The sequence below is a fragment of the Nuphar pumila genome, chromosome 3 (assembly GCF_984573655.1).
Source record: "Nuphar pumila chromosome 3, dmNupPumi1.hap1.1, whole genome shotgun sequence".
NCBI classification, from domain to species: domain Eukaryota; kingdom Viridiplantae; phylum Streptophyta; class Magnoliopsida; order Nymphaeales; family Nymphaeaceae; genus Nuphar; species Nuphar pumila.
This window is the reverse complement of record NC_143251.1, coordinates 106493983-106511530: the sequence shown is the minus strand read 5'-3', so window position 1 is coordinate 106511530 and position 17548 is coordinate 106493983. Positions and strand designations below refer to the sequence as shown.

General features: G+C 36.4%; 1 protein-coding gene across 3 annotated transcripts; it reads right to left on the bottom strand.

Moving 5' to 3' along the window:
* Nucleotides 1-7333: 7333 nt before the first annotated feature.
* On the bottom strand, nt 7334-16931 carry LOC149843210 (cyclin-dependent kinase F-3-like). 3 transcript variants are annotated; one of them, XM_090001737.1, is made up of 18 exons: nt 16705-16888; nt 15118-15173; nt 14761-15022; nt 14569-14647; nt 11967-12035; nt 11764-11853; nt 11511-11649; nt 10170-10272; nt 9671-9723; nt 9328-9394; nt 9097-9205; nt 8861-8926; nt 8722-8790; nt 8582-8648; nt 8390-8494; nt 8009-8107; nt 7826-7913; nt 7334-7716 (listed from the first exon to the last, which is right to left on the bottom strand). In XM_090001737.1, the coding sequence occupies exons 3-18, from the start codon at nt 14766-14768 to the stop codon at nt 7578-7580; spliced, it is 1350 nt and encodes a 449-aa protein (XP_089857863.1). In that variant the 5' UTR covers nt 14769-15022; nt 15118-15173; nt 16705-16888; the 3' UTR covers nt 7334-7577. The 3 variants fall into 3 exon arrangements, with proteins under 3 accessions (XP_089857863.1, XP_089857862.1, XP_089857864.1); XM_090001736.1 differs by having other exon boundaries at nt 14761-15173; nt 16705-16931; XM_090001738.1 differs by lacking the exon at nt 8722-8790 and having other exon boundaries at nt 14761-15173; nt 16705-16931.
* Nucleotides 16932-17548: the final 617 nt, after the last annotated feature.

Here is a 17548-nt window from a genome sequence, read left to right as displayed (position 1 = left end):
ACTACCTAGTTGCTTGATAAAGAGGGTTTTTTTTTTTTAAAGCTCATGAAATGCACCTTAAATCACGTGGGTTTATAGATATTTAGGCTTTGGATCTAGTCCATGATTCAATCTTTTACCTTTGAATCGGGTTTGAATTCGATTTACCTTATAGCTCGCTCCAATTATCCTGAAATTGCTTCATTTTCTTTATTTTAGCTTGAATTTGAGTGAAATTCGAACCGTGACTTCTTTGCACCTAAATATACAACATTGTAAACCTGATTTGGGTTTGGTAATGAATAAAACCTTATTGTACACACCCCTGCCAGCTATTCAAACTTTGGTGGGTTGGAGTTTTGTTTGGACAGCTACTGATAGCCATAGTTTGGTCCAAGTCCAGATTTTGTTGGGTTCAAGCTCCACATCTTAAGCAACCTGTTGGATCCGAGAATTATATGGATCCAGGTTATGACTAAGATCTGCAATTTTTCAATGTGTAAATATAAATTAATATCTTACTGGCCTCAAGGGGGATTGGCGTAGTGGGGATGGACCTTGGCTATCATACGGGTGGTTAAGGTTCAATCCCTGTGGGCGTCACCTCCTTGCACAAGCCGACACCCAGCATAGATTCTTGGGGCAAGGGTCCTAGCCACGGAGTTTGGGAGTTGGCTCCCAGGCCTTGGGTTTCTCCATGTAACTAAAACACAAAAAGAGTTGTCATCTATGACTGGGTCTGGTTCTTATTAGGTTCAATCGAACTTGGTTACTGACCTGGTCTTAGTACCTCAAAGTCTGACCCCAACACTGACTAGGTAAGTATTAGTACCTCAAAATCAGACCCAGGTCTGGTCCAAGGCCAACCCTCCTAGTCACAAAAATTGATGTATAAAAGTTCTCGGAAGGAAAATCTTGTAATGTTTTCTTGTTTTTAAGGGAAATATATAAAAAGACATGATGTATACAAACAAAAACAAGAAGGATTAAAATAAAAATTAGTAAAAATAGTTCACCTAAAAAAAAGAAGTAAAAATAGAAAAGAGTAAACGACGATAAGGTTTTGATAAAATTGTAAATAATAGAAATTATATACTAGATTTACTGTTATCTTACCACAAATGTCACTTACTAAACCTTACTATGACAAAATTGTGATAAATTCAAAATATCAGTCAGATTTATTGTGCAAAATATGCTTTTCTTCTTGTCTTGTTCTTCTCTCTCTCTTAATAATGATGCCAACTAAGGTGGTGTATTTTCTTTTCAAATTAATCTCAACAAATATTTGTATTTGTAACTATGCACTGTAGAGTTTCTCTTAGCTTTTCTAGTGAAAAGTAAAGAAAAATACATTTGGGTTTTTTTTACCGTGGGCTATCCAAGATCCAAATTTGCAATGGTTCTGACCGGGCGCGAGGGGCGTCAACCTATGATGTCCCTAAGTGAACCTGATCAGCTTATTGGGTCTGGTCAGACCCAACCCAATCTTTTAGAAGCCGGACCCTTATCTGAAAAAAGATTTGACTGCCCAACAAAATGTAATTTTTTTAAAATATGGTAGTAGGAATTTTACCTCAGGATTGTTCAAATTAGGGGTGTCAACAGGTTCGACACTTGCAAAAAGTGGATGGATCCAAACCCGGATCCAACTAAGTGATGCAGATCAGACAGGATCTTCATAAGAAAAACCATACCCAAATCCAACAAAAATTACATGAACCATACCCGATCCATATAGCCAATAAAATAATAAAATTTTTAAAGTTTTTTGCATTGAAAATTTTTGGGTCTTAATCGGAACTCGGTCAGTCCCAGGTTTGGTATACAATTTCATAAATCATACCCAACCCATTTAACAATCACACCTTATGAGTCTGACTCAGATAGTTAATCGGACCCCTTCTTTATAACCAAACCCTAACCCTATAGGATCCAGTATGGATCGAGATCTCGGGTCATAACAGATCCATTGACACCCCTAGTTCAAATACTCCTAACCGAGCTAGGTTACTTGTTAATGCTTGGCTTGATTATATAATCGAGCTTGAGCTTGGTGCCTCGGCTCATTTATGCTCCCGAAGGAGCTAGGGTTGAGCTTTGTTCAGCCCTAGTGCATCCAGTTAGCCTAAGCTCACTTTTGACAAATTCGTCAAAATAAACTGGGTAAAATCGACTCTTTGTTTTACACCGATTAATCTTCCACTTTTCTCGCTTTTTTTTAGCTCTTTACTAGTCCTTTCACCATACACCATGGCTCGTATTTTTTCATGAAAAAATATGTTCTTTTAAATCATGAAACTTTGATGCATTTTATTTTTATTTTTGAAGCTCTGGATAACCCTGCTTACATAGTTAGAATTGAATGATCAAATAGTTGATTCCACTAACAGAACCATGTAGATCAAGGCATATGTTAGATTTACCCAAAAATAAAAAATAAAAGTAAAGCTGGGTTGAACGGACATACAATTGAACATGGCAAACATATATACCCTTGTTTACATTTGAACACCCTCGTGATGCTTTGTGGAGTATCCATAATCCATACCTGGTTGTGACTTGATCCATCTAGCAGCTTGTGGCTCGTGATGCTTTGTGGAGTATCCATAATCCATACCTGGTTGTGACTTGATCCATCTAGCAGCTTGCGGGGTCCGGTCAGCCACAATGGGTGAAAGTTTGATAATAGCCCGAAACAAACAAGGCTTGATCTCAGTTAAAGCTGTCAATGGGTCGGGTATGTATCAGGCACTTGACTCAACCCTAACCTGAATTTGAGTACAGGTATAGATAACGCTGACCCCAATATTATTTGGGTCAACTCAAACCAGACCGGAGTAATAATTAGATCTGACTTGACTTGATCCAAATGTTGTGCAGAAAATGATCTTATTGTACGGCAAAATTAATGTGTTTCTTAAAAAATTTACAATTTGTCAAAATTTGCCCCATGACCAAAATTGTAAATATTGAACGTTAAAATGACCATTTTAACACTTAATGGAGATATGCTAATTTTCTGTGTGACAAACTTTACTACTATTTTTTTACCAAAAAATTTAAGGATTCTAGAGAAACACAGAAAAGAACAAAAAAACTAAATAGAATTATATTTCCAACGACATCTGAATTGTTAAAAAAATGATGAATGGGCATTGAGATACAACTCTGACATGTTTCAAAAAAAATAAATAAAAATAAATAAAATAAACAGACGCGGTTGCACCAAGCTTGGTTATTCTATGCTATTTTTCAGCCACTTGCAATGAAAATCTAAAAAAACAATAAAAAGAATAAATAAATCGGTGTGCTAGCTTTTCAACACTACCAATATCACCTTATTCTTATTAGCGATTCAAGAGAAACGTCCTATGAAAGATAAACTTTTCGATTGTATTGTACTCTCTGATTAAAAGGTAGATTCACGTAATTTTTTTTGTGAACCTCACGAAGGCCGCATAAAATATAAGCAAGGATGATGAAGTTAGTATAAAATATATGTGAAAGTTAACCAATATTTATAAGAATGAGGAAGTTTGCATATATTTTATGTGAGGATGATGAAGTTTGTATATATTATATGCGAGGATGAAAAATGTTGCATATATTTTATGAAGAAGACCTTATGAAGTTTGCATAAATTATATGTGTTTTTTTTCATCCTCGCATAAAATATATGTGGACTTCTTCATCCTCGCAAAGATTGGTTATTTTTTCTATATTTTATGTGAACTTTGTGAGGTCCACAAAAAAATGTGAATTTACTTTTTAGTCAGAGAGTGTGATACAATAGAAAAGCCTATCTTTCAGAAGATATTTCTCTCAAATCACTCATCAGATCAAAGTGATCTTTGTGGCATTGAAAAGCTAACGCGCCGATCTATCTATCATTTTTATTGTTTTTTTTTTTTACTTTTGGCATAGGTAGCCGAAAAACAACACAGATTAATCGGGTTAAGCACAACTTTGTGTCTTTATTTCATATTTTCAAAATGTTGTCAGAATTGTATCTCATCGCTCATTTATCATTTTTTAGCGATTTAGATGTCGTATTTTTTTCATGAAAAAATATGTTCTTTTAAATCATGAAACTTTGATGCATTTTTTTATTTTTGAAGCTCTGGATAACCCTGCTTACATAGTTAGAATTGAATGATCAAATAGTTGATTCCACTAAAAGAACCATGTAGATCATAGGCATATGTGAGATTTACCCAAAAAATAAAAAATAAAAGTAAAGCTGGGTTGAACAGACATACAATTGAACATGGCAAACATATATACCCTTGTTTACATTTGAACACCCTTGTGATGCTTTGTGGAGTATCCATAATCCATACCTGGTTGTGACTTGATCCATCTAGCAGCTTGCAGGGTGTCGTCAGCCACAATGGGTGAAAGTTTGATAATAGCCTGAAACAAACCAGGCTTGATCTCAAAAAATTTAAGGATTCTAGAGAAACACGGAAAAGAACAAAAAAACTAAATAGAATTATATTTCCAACGACATCCAAATTGTTGAAAAATGACTAATGGGCATTGAGATACAACTTTGATAGTGTTTCAAAAAAAAAAATGAACAGACGCGGTTGCACCAAGCTTGGTTATTCTATGCTATTTTTCAGTCACTTGCAATGAAAATCTAAAAAAACAATAAAAAGAATAAATAAATCGGTGTGCTAGCTTTTCAACACTACCAAGATCACTTTATTGTTATTAGCGATTCGAGAGAAACGTCCTATGAAAGATAAACTTTTCGATTGTATACCCTCTGATTAAAAGGTAGATTCACGTGATTATTTTGTGAACCTCACGAAGGCCGCATAAAATATAAGCAAGGATGATGAAGTTCGTATAAAATATATGTGAAAGTTAACCAATATTTGTAAGAATGAGGAAGTTCACATATATTTTATGCGAGGATGATGAAGTTTGTATATATTATATGCGAGGATGAAAAAGTTTGCATATATTTTATGGAGAAGACCTCATGAAGTTTGCATAAATTATATGTTATTTTTTTCATCCTCGCATAAAATATATGTGGACTTCCTTATCCTCGTAAATATTGGTTATTTTTTTCTATATTTTATGTGAACTTCGTGAGATCCACAAAAAAAATATGAATTTACCTTTTAGTTAGAGAGTGTGATACAATAGAAAAGTCATCTTTCAGATGATGTTTCTCTCAAATCACTCGTCAGATCAAAGTGATCTTTGTGGCATTGGAAAGCTAACACGTCGATCCATCTATCATTATTATTATTATTTTTTATTTTTGGCATAGGTAGCAAAAAAAAAACACAGATTAATCTGGTTAGGCACGACCGTGTCTCTTTATTTCATGTTTTCAAAATGTTGTCAGAATTGTATCTCAATGCTCATTCATCATTTTTTAGCAATTTAGATATCGCTGAAAAGGTATTTATGTCTAGTTTCTTTGTTTTTTCTGTATTTATTTGAAATCCTTCAATTTTTAGGTTAAAAATCAGTACTAAAGTATGTGACATAAGAAATTCGCATATATGCACATATAAAGGTTAAAACGATAATTTTAATGCTCAACATTTACGATTTTGGTCATTGAACAAATTTTAGCAAATTGTGAGTGTTTTGGGGAAAACATCAATTTTGGTGTATAGCACGATCATTTTTCCAATGTTTTATATGTATTTTTGGTCAAAGTTTCTAAAATTATATGGATCCGAATTTAAAATTTTATTTTCTTGACCTGACAAAACCCTAATCCCAACCGAACCTGACTTGTCATTTGGCCAGTTTTAGTATCACAAGATCTCTTTCGTTAACGGCACCCAAAACTTAATTGTGAGAGTTGACTTTGATATGGATCACAAACTGAACTCAATCTTCAAGTACTAAATTCAGTGTTAATCCAGCCAGAGCCGATCCACTGGGCTCCCTGCCATATTACTTGCGCCCTATCGATAGATCTATATAGGAGTATTCTTTTGTGAAAATATACAATGGGAGCATGTCACGAAATTACCCTTCTTGACAGGGTAGTGTCATGACTTCAAAGACTGCAAAGGGCTGCTTCGAATGAGAGGCCTCCTCCATAAAAGACTTAGGTTCAAAACAAACTCATTTTGTCGAGGACAGTGAGTCCTTGGATTTTAGAAGAGGCTCCCCTGCCGGGTTGTTCATCAATGCGTGGGGTCTTATCCTTCTCTCTTCCTATAAGCACTTAGTCCTGTATATGATCTGATGAAATCTAGTTGACTCCATATCCCAATATGAATATTTAAAGGCCCTGTTTTGTGAATCCATAATAATTTGGTTTTACCTTTTTTTTCCTTGTCACATATGCAAAAAGACTATTTTGTGAAAGGCTATAGGATCCGAGCATGAACGATTTCATGATACCAATCACATGGTATTGATTTGAGGTATTCAGGTGTTTTGGGGCCCACGTAACGTTGTAATGATTTTACTTGTGACATTGCTCATGATTGGATCCGGTCACCTGACTCACCTCTTTATATGCTTATTCTTCTTCTCTCTCTTTTGAAAGGCAAGTTGGGATTGGTCTGATAACCCCACGATGTACCACTGGGTTTTGAACTTGCAAAGTCCCAACACAAAGTGACGTGCACTGACAGCTCCTGCCAAACAAGCGAGCCCCGTTGGTTCTCTCTCTCTCTCTTACTAGAAGTTGCACTTGTCACACCAGCCAGATCATGAATTAAAAATGAGATGGGATTAGGTCAAAGAGATCCTTTGGATGCCGTTGATTTCAAGACGAACGGCATCCAAAACCTGTACGAATAGGCTGTTCATCACTTGGATGGGCCCCACTCTTTCTTCATATTTTGAATGGACGGTATCAGAGTGGTTTAAAATGAACAAATGAACCGCTAGCAATGAACTTTTTGTTCATTATTATTTTGATGGGTGTCTTCATTTTTAAGATGAACGACATCCAAGGCGCCTCTCTGACGTGATCCTCTTTTATTAAAAAGTGGCACAATTGAGCCACTAATAACAAAGCAGTCATTACCATTTCAGTAATGGCTGCTCTATTATTATTATGACGTATAGATAACAACCCCGTTAATAAGTCTTTATTTATATTAGGTAAACCAAGATGCTGAACCCCCCTTGTCCAAGATAGCACGAGTTACACCAATCAAGCTATTAAAATAACCCTTTTCTTCGGATACTAAAAAAAAAAACTCTTTAAAATTCCACTATTTCTTTTCTTTTCCTAGTCCAGTACGCAAATAACTATAATTTAAGACTCACTGCATCTGCAATCTTTTGCAGGAAAGTGTCATGATGCATTAAGAGTTGTGCATAAACAGAAAATAAGCATTGCAATTGTGATCTGATATAAAAGAAGCCACCAAGTGGTATGTATATTCCTCGATCAATAAAGTGGTATGTACATTCACAAGAATCTCATTTAACAAGAGTTTGGAGAGAAATTTGGCACATGGTTCTCCTCAATTTATTAACACTTGCTTCACCAAATTCCATGACAAAACATCTTTCATCATAAAAAAATTTTACATGTGTTAGTGTTAAAGAGTATGATTAGCACGGCACCATCTTCAATTCAGGGCCTTGTCATACTATTACAGGAAAATATGCCCATGGTGAAAGGGTGAGGAGATCGCCAACCCAATTGAGTGCCTATCCAAACTGTTGGATCGCATTGAGGCAATCGCAAATTCTGAAGATTCGCCAACTCCCACAGCTGGGGGCATGGCTTGACTGGCAATGAAGATTGAGCAGCAGTTCTTTAGCATCAACAAGCAGAAAGCACAATCAAGAAAGAGAACACAAAGAAAATAGCACTGATTCAGTACAAGATGGTAATCACCTGCTGTCAATCAAATAGGAAGTTGGCAACGAGGAACTCACAGGAACAGCACTAGAACTGCAGGCCAATGTTAACAATGGCCAAAATGCTGAAACAGGAAAAGGGGAAATATCAGAAATAAATGTGAGCATGCCCAGACGTACAATACATCAGTAACAGCAATAAATGGCAAATTTTCAATACTTGATGTCCCAGAGTAGTCCTGAAATTCAGAATCAAGCAACATTCCCTGCATGTTGATGAAACCAGATTCACAGATACGTGACATCCTGGGGACACCACCTGTAGGGGAGAATTTTGTAAGAAAACAGACTCAACCTCATATATTCAGCTCTAGTTCTAAATAGATGTAGCTGCAAGGACCCATCAAAATCAAAATGCACCTAGTTCGTACATCTCTAGATAGCTACTAGTTGCATTAACGGTTGCAAATAATTACTAATAAGATCTACAGAGTGTTTTCAAATCTTTTGTTCTTTGGAGAATTTGTGAAGAGAACTAAACTAGCAGAAGATTTGAGAATGCGCTTATTGTAAGAAACAACCAGTCACCAGATCACATTACCCAAATCAGATACGCTGGGTTTTATCCCCAGTGTCAACCCAAGAAAGCAATCGTCTGATGCAGTACCAAAATCCCATAGATTCAGCTCCAGCTTTGGCTCAGATTCTGTTGAGATCAGAGCATAATATGATAAATAAAATGGTCACTAGAACATCAAGCCAGTTGTCATTTTACAGTATCTTTGTATCTCACCAGCTTGATTTGGTGTTTCTTTGAAACCATCTGTCAACAGAAAAGGAAAAGCACGCAGCACGCCAACCTTTTCAAATGGAAAATGTTAGAACATATCTCTAATGTACACTTGGAAATGTTGAACAATAGTATAAAATTACGTTGAAGAAGGGATGATGTAGCGACTGCTCTGCTGTAGGTCTCTTTTGTGGATCCCACGCGCATAGATGCTACAAATTATTCAATAAATAAGGTCGCCGCACTGAATGATGTGGAGCATTAAGGAGATGTAACACCTACCATAATCAAATCAATTGCTTCTGGGCTGGCTTGAGGAATAAATTCCGCAAGGTTAGCAGGCTTCACCTACATAGGTAAAGAAAACTTGATAAACAAAGATTCAACTGCAGAAAACAGGGGCAGAGAAAAAACCATTGCAATAAGTATGCAAGGAAAGAAGTTCAAAGAAAAGCACATGAACAGCAAGCATAAGAAAACATCAAATGTAATAGACGAAGAAACATGATCGTTATAACCTGTGCAAAGCAGAAGTTTAGAGATTGTGAGAGAGACATCCCATCAGGCCATGTAGTATAATCTGGGGCCCCAAGCACATTGCATATCTTGTATATTTGGTCTGTTTCACTGTCACAACAAGATGAGCATATCTTAAAAAATTCAAACATAAAAGGACTGTCTGTGTGTGCAGACACACATTTGGGGGAAGGACACGATCAAGTCAATAATGTTAAGATCAGTTAATTTACCTTTCACCAGGAAAAAGAGGAGATGATGTGAAAAGCTCAGCAAGTATTGCACCAATTGCCCACATGTCTGTGAACACTATGAATTAGTAAACATGCCTAAGCGAACAAAATGATATTAATTACAGTAGAACATCAATCTATTAATGTCAACTAAATCATAAACTAATGGAATATATTAGGCCATTCATTGCTTCGCAACTAATTAATGGGAGAAATCAGCAGCAGCATGGGATAATTATCCGAATTTCTTGATGGGCCTGTACTGGAACTACAGAGTATAAACCTACAATATACTGAATTCGAAGTATTATTCCTTGAAAGACCAAATTAAAAGATTGCATACCAATTGCAGGGGTGTATGTTGAAGATTGCAACAAGACTTCAGGTGCTCGGTACCTAATTAACATGAAGACATAAAGAAAGCGTCACACCATACAGACATATGATCAAGAAATATAGAGTAATGAGAAAAAGCACTGTTACAGCATCATTTGGATTCACCCAGGTTCAAAAGACCATAAAGATTACAATATTGCATTTTCATAAATCTGTCTAAACCTTCATCACTTAGGGTGTAGAATTGCCTAGTAAAATTCCAATAGTTTTACAGTTTCCATAATTCCAAAAAAGAAATTCTCCACAAAGAAATGTATTCCTGCTTCCAGTTTTTATGCACTGTTCAATCTCAGCGTTGTTCACATAAAGGATAGAAATTAACATTCCCATCATATACATGCTGGGAAGATAAGACTGAAAATTCAAACAGAAAGAATTTAAAATCAAGCATAAGTTGCAAAAACACCAGAAGCACATACACACAAGTCAACCACGAAATAACTCACCATCTCGTTGAAACATAATCAGTATAAGGTGGTTTGGATGATACTTCTCTTGCTAAGCCAAAGTCAGCAATTTTAATAACATCCTCAGTTACAAGCAAGTTCTCTGCATAAACAAAGTTCAACAGATCATTGTCATGTTCAGGAAATGCTTGAAATTATCGTACACAGTATTTTAGCCCTTTGAAATGATTGATAAAGTATATATATATATATATATATGTCACAGGGATTCGGCTAGCAGGGTGCCGCACCCGCGTCGACGCGGGTGTGGGTGCGGCACCGGGTGCGGTCAACCTGATCCTGGGTGCGTTGACCGCACCCAGGGTCATTTTGGTCCATTTTTGATTGGTTTTTTTTTTTTTTAAAAAAAAATTGCCTACGAAATGGGCTGCAGAATTTAAAAAAAAATTCTGGACAGCTGCTTGCTGCTGCTACTCTTGTTTTATAAAGGGGCACTTGTGTCCACAACATCTGACGAGCTTTGTTTGGCATCCCATGCTATTCCTGCCTCCAAACAATTAATTCACAGCGTTGGAAAACATACTGTTAACTTGGAAATGATGATCCATCTTCCTGAAAAATTAAAACCAAAATTCAAGAGCCTTTTGAAGTCTTTATGCTTCAACCAACCAAATCCTTTTTCGTCAAGGATTTTCTCTCTCCATAATAAATGATAATGGTGGTGGTAGAGTAGAGCCTTGGTGGCTATTAGTATTCACTTTTCTCCTGACGAGATGGGTGCTCTAGCCGTAGCCTTGTGTAGACCTCTCTTTTCCACATGTCAAATCCAATAAATTTCTTTTAGCTGTCATCTGTGTGCAACTGTATATAAAATGAAATTTAAAGAACCCTAGGCAGTGGTGTGGCAGTGGCGCCATAGGCCTCGTGAAGACTCTCTCTCCAACAAACCACGTCAAACCTTTCACTTATATTTTTTTTCGTGAAGACCAGGGAGTTTCAGACATGATTGAATCATGACAGTCAGTAGAACGCAGCAGGCTGGGTCGATCAGATTGCCAATCCTTTCGGTTCATCAATTTTGTCCCGTTGAGATAAAGTACACAACAAGCAGAACGTGGGTAACAAGTCTTCAAACAAACACACCAGCAAAAAAAACTGAACCCCGACCCGCGCTGGGGGAACCCCCGACCCCGTTCTATATATATATATATATTTACATTTTTGCCCCTGCCTCACCCCCGCACCCGGGTTTTTTGGAAGTGCCGAATCCCCGCACCCGCACCCATGTGATATATATATATATATATATATATATATATATATATATAGATAGATAGATAGATAGATAGAGAGAGAGAGAGAGAGAGAAAATCTTCACACCTGGTTTAAGGTCACGATGAAAATATCCATTTTTATGCATATAAGCTAGCCCTTGCAAGACTTGCAACATAAGATTCCGTATCTCAGCTTCAGAAAATGGAATTCTCCTGTCTTTCATGATCTGGTATAAATTATACTCCTGCACTTGTTTTTCATATGGGAAAAATACATTACTTCAGGATCAAGGACATACTAAACAGACATTATGTATCAACAACTTAAATTGTGAACTCTTTAAGGGCAATGTCCCAACCATGTATTCAAAGATAAAGAAAAGCTCATGATTCTCCCTGACAACCTCCTTCAACTTGACAATATTTGGATGGTTCAATTTACAAAGGGACTGCAAAATAAGGTGTGTTAGCTTGCAAACTATAAAGGAAAGAACAACTCATTTATTGCCAAGGTGAAAGAAATAAAGTCGCAATGCTATTTCAAGATATATAAGTAACATACCTTCACTTCCCGCAAATTAATACACTCTTCCCAGACATAAAATTTTCTCTTCATCTTCTTAATGGCGACCTAAATACAAGCTCCACTTAATAAATTTGAGAACCAGGAAAGGAACTAACTAATAAATATCAAATGTGTTATGTAGAAAGCATTTTCAAAGTGAATATATATTACAAAAAGAAAAACAAAACATTCACTTGCCAACATAGAAGGATTCAGATGCTAATGAACTAATGGAAAGCATTCATTCAATTTAGCACCTTAAATGACAAACTCCAAAAAATTAGCTGTATCCCTATATCTGTTTTATAAGGGTGAAATGCTAATTAATGAATGCCAATAGAGTTGAATATACTGCCCCTGATATGCTATTGGCTACTGTAGCACATCATGGCCCCAGAATACCTTTGGAAGAATATGCAACCTATGGTACCCATTGAATAAATAGTTCATTTTTTACTAGAGATAAGCACCATTGTTGATATGATATCTTTTCCAATTACTCAGAATTACAATAATTGTTTAATTCTAATAACTACTTTACTTAGTAAGAGCATTCAGCAATAGATGTTTCTAACAACCCAGTTCTCAAAAGGTCATATATGATCCAATGAACCACCAAAAGCTGCAGTCAATATGAGTTCTTTGGCATTCATGATCGGTTTGGTGCTACAGGGTTCTATATTTTTCTCTGACAGGCAATCTGGGGGATAACAGCCATGTGATTCAGATCTAAGACCCCATGGTTATGATAAAGTGACCAAACCATCCAGCTATCCCATTAGACACCCCACAGAGTTCTATCTTAATATGGGAGAAAAACAACATATTCAGAACATCTAAAATGTGAAATGGAAGGAAAAGAATTTACTGCATTGACAGCCCAGCAAGGCTGGGATCATGACCCGAGCAAGTTTGGATCCAGTCCGTGAATTCTACTCATCTTCAACTTTGCACAATATTACCAAGAATGACATTCATCAATTTTATTTTGGAAATTTGAGGCCAACTTCTGGCTAAAATCCACTTTACTGGCCCTGGCATTATGTACTTTTGCTAAATTTGCTTGATTTTAGACCAAAAATACCAAATTGCCTTCAATTTCTCAATTACTCATTGTTTTTCACCAAAGTTCTAAAAATATATTTATTTACCTAAACTACCTTTGTGCTCCATTGAAATTTCCACAATGTGCCCTATTTTTCATAACAAATGGCACAAAGTCATAAATGGTTTGCAGAGAAGCCTAAAAGGCTACAACCCTCTACTGTTCTCAATGGATTTAAAGACCAAAACCTTCCAATTGCAATAATGTTGATTTAGCCAGAGTAAGACCAGAATCAAATGTCTCCCACACAACTAGTGGACAGCCGAGTTTATAAGATCATTGAAGTAGGCCTTCCCATCATTAGCCAGTGAAAAGAAAACTAGAAGATAGTCAATGATGACTTCAATGTGAGCCATTGCAAGATTAACCTAAATTTTCTTGCTTATGTTTTTAGGTGGCAACGAGAATGGGAAAGGAAGATGGTGAACCACGAGAAAGACTTGGGATAGACACACAAATGAGTCAGAGGGGAAAAATGACAATCACATAAAAGGGCTAAGTTTTTTACAAGTTTTTGTATGTACAAACGAGTTAGCAAACTCTGTTTTTTTATATTTTTTTTGTTTAATCGACCCCATGGACGTGATCGACATGTTTTTAGTGGGAACCAGCTTTTGAATTGCCAGAATCCTATCTGTGTACAGGTTTTTTCAGCGATCCAAAAATCAATGGTTGTATATGCACTGACTTTTCTAGACTCAAAAAAACATTTTTTATCCAAAAAAAACCATGATTCAAGGGTCGATTCCCACTAAATTGACCATGCTGAACACATCTATGAGGTCAGATTGAGTCAAAACAACTTGCATCACCAGATTCCAACTAGATTCTACCGACAATCAATTGTATGAAATAAATATCCCTTATAAAAACCAGAACAACTTTTACAGATGTGCATGTCATAAATGAACTTCGCCTTCTCATATAGTGACACTCCAATAAAAATTTCAGTATTTGCTAAGTTTTCTTTCTTTTTGTCCTGTTTACACAAAATATTTAAATGTCAAATGGACTTGTTAGACATAGAATTCATATGGCATGGATCAAAAGGTGATCTCTGGAAGTAAACACACAGAAGTATGTCTGATGTTGCTGAAAAACCAAAAGTATATATATATATATATATATATATATATATATATATATATATATATAAACATGGTTGTCCCATCAATTTTAATGGTGTAGCACAATAAAAACTCATAAGCATTTAAATGACCCAAACACATAAAGTAATAACAGAATTATGTGCAGCCCTTTCAATAAGAGTCAGGATGTATGGCTTGCTACTCACGAAAAAGAAAACATGCGTCATAAACAGGGATACAGCCTTTGCAAGTTGCTAATAGTACATATAATACAATGACGGGAAACACATTTATTATGACATGAAATTTTTGAAAGACTCAAAATCATTGTGTGTGTGTGTCGGTAATACTGACATCCAAACTGTATACACCTAACTTTTTTCAGTCAACAAGAGGTTAAACTTACAATCTCATTGGTTTCTAGGTTGAGTGCCTTGTAGACACTTCCACAAGTCCCATCTCCTAACTCCTCAATGACTTTATACCTACAAGCAGATAAGAGTTACAGGACTCTGTTTCTAAAAAAGGAAAAGTCGGTGTATACATACGCAAATAAAAGCTACAGAATAGATAAACTTCACATGAATGGCAAACTTACCTTTCCATCGCTTCAGTTCTCCACAGCCCCAATTGGCAGTGCCTCACTGAACTTCTAATTGACTATTTACACAGGTGATACTAGTGACTGAGTATCCGTCACTTGCTTGGACTTTGAAATTCAAAACTTTTCTAAATGGGAACACAAAATAAAAGCCATTCTGGAAGACCCTCTTTTGATGACACAAGTAATTAAACACCAACCAGTAGATGATCGACATTCCTGGATGCAGCTTTTATCTGCTCGAATAAGCTGACATCATCTGTAAATAACCATGATAGTCTGCAACATCTTAGGCATAACTGTTGTAGCTTCAGCATTTAGTCTAACTAGTAAAAAAGACCCAAGATTAATGACCTCCAGCTCCATTAACCTTCAACACAGCCAGATGTCAAATAACCTGTGTAACCAACCTGCGCAGATATAAACTTTGTTAATTCCTTTCAAAGGATAAGAAGGATGTGCTAAAACACATTTTAGTTGATTCTTACTTGAAAGAACCCACACATTTTCAAGGAATTAGAGAAAACTACGAGTTCCTATACAGCTTAACCAAAAGCACATGTACACACTTGCCCTATGTGAGAAGTGCAAGCAACCATTGACACAATTATTTGACTAGAGCAAGAAATGCAGCTTGCTGCTAATCGGGTTTCTGAGATTATTACAACCTGAAGAGCCCCAAATTTTTCTAAAGGAGCAAGAAGGAGTTGGACCTCATCCCAATACAGAATTGTTTTAACGTAGGTTTTTGGATATAAAAATCATCAAAAAGATAAGCGTATGAGGATCTAAAAAAAGGGAAAAAAAAGTATGAGTAAAAACTAAAAACATTGGCTAAAAAACCAAGATTTTTTTTCAAGTATACCTCGAAACAATGCACTATCATAGTGGACACAGCTGACCTCGGCAAGGCAGTTGATTTCCAACTGCACCAAGGGCTGTAGTCGACTAGGCATTGCCTAATCTGGCATTTGGTAACATAGACTCAAATACTTGAGTGCTCATAAAATTTTAACTTAAAAAAAGGCACAAATTCATGGCCCAAATAAAAAATCGAAACAAATAGGAAAATATTGGACACATTGAATCATTCTCCGCATTCCATTCTTGAACTATCGCGAGCGAGAGAGAGAGAGGAAAATATTGGACACGTTGAATCATTCTCCCCATTCCATTCTTGAACTATCGCGAGCGAGCGAGAGAGAGAGAGGAAAACATTGGACACATTGAATCATTCTCCCCATTCCATTCTTGAGGGTAATCCTTTGAAGCACTTTGGTATTGCTCCGGAATCAGAATATCAATAAAGAATCAGATCGCAATGAGAGAGATGGTCGGAACGGAAAAAAGGACAAAACTGGGGCACTCTGTGAATTCAAGCATACCACCACTCTTTCGTTCATTGACAAAACATTTGCTTCCCACAAATTTCTACAAAATCGGTATCACAAATTGCAATGGATTTAAGACGGACCACCAATGAGAACCACCAACCAAACGAGGCCCTCTAATCCACAAAATTAAGAGATCAAACATGAAAAGAAATAAGCCACCAATCATTCATAAACTAATCACCATTTTAATCTGATCAAACTTCGATAATAGGGAAAAGAAATTAATATATTTCAATAAAAAGTAAAGAAACCAACATCATAAAACTCATCAGAAACGCGTAGCCGATACGAAAACTTTCCAAATATATGAACAAATCGTACACCAACAAAAAATTAAGATGCAGGATGGGCAGAAAACTCTAACAAGAATTCCCATTAAAAAAACCCAAACAAAAATCAAAAGAAAGCAACTCAAAAAAACGAAAAATCGGACACCAAAATCAATCACAAATTAGGCAAATTGGTTCCCAACGTCATCAATCACAAAAACAAACGTACCAAGAAAACCAAAAAAAGAAAAAGAGAAACATCCGCAGATGACTCCTACCCGTCAATGAGGGCGATCACAAACCAATACCCACAATCACCGACGAAAGGCGAGGCACCGAAGAACGACGTAATCTTCAGATTGGTAACAAGATTTTTTGGCTATCGATCGGTCGGAAATCGGAATCACATTGTGGGCATTGAAGAGAAAGCCTGGTTTTCTTTGTAGAGAGAGAGAGAGAGAGAGAGAGAGAGAGAGAGAGAGAGAGAGAGAGTATGGGGGGCCGGACCGCTGGGAAGGAAAAAGGGGAGGAAATAAATAGAAAAGGTGGGGCCCATAACTTTTTTGCGAATTGCTTATTTATATGATTTTTGTGATAGGTTTCTCTGTTTATTACTTTATTTCAGCGTATATTTCCTTCGCTTCTCCTCCAAATAAAAAAATGCCTTCATCGCCTTTTGCTGCTGCATTATCCAACCCATTTTTTCGTGAAAAAAAGATGGGAAAAGTTTCAAATCCTATTGCTTCCAACATTATATTTCTTCTATAAAGTCAGCTTGAGCTTGGCTCAATAGGTATAGAGTTCAAATCCCATTATTTTCAACTTTGGGACGATATATTTTTGTCGAACAAGCCAGCTCTTGAGCTCAACTCAACTCGCTGCAAAGATGAGCAGAGTTTGAACACGGTTCCTTGGGCTTGTTTATCAACCCTAGACCATCTATGTTAAACGAAGTTCAATTGAATGGTTAGGGCATGGTTAGACTTCAGGTCAGTTCTTGAGCCATTGACCAAGACCAAATTTTTTGCATTTGTGTGTGTCTGTGCGCTTGTGCAGTGCGTTTCAAGCGTAGCCTCCAATTCATTGGCAACACTTGTTATCTTATTGGAAATAAGAAACAGA

Coding starts and splice junctions, on each gene's coding strand:
- LOC149843210 (XM_090001736.1), bottom strand. Junction 8,791..8,860: donor AAGCAATTGATTTGATTATG/GTAGGTGTTACA, acceptor AATAATTTGTAG/CATCTATGCGCGTGGGATCC. Junction 8,649..8,721: donor TACATCATCCCTTCTTCAAC/GTAATTTTATAC, acceptor CCATTTGAAAAG/GTTGGCGTGCTGCGTGCTTT.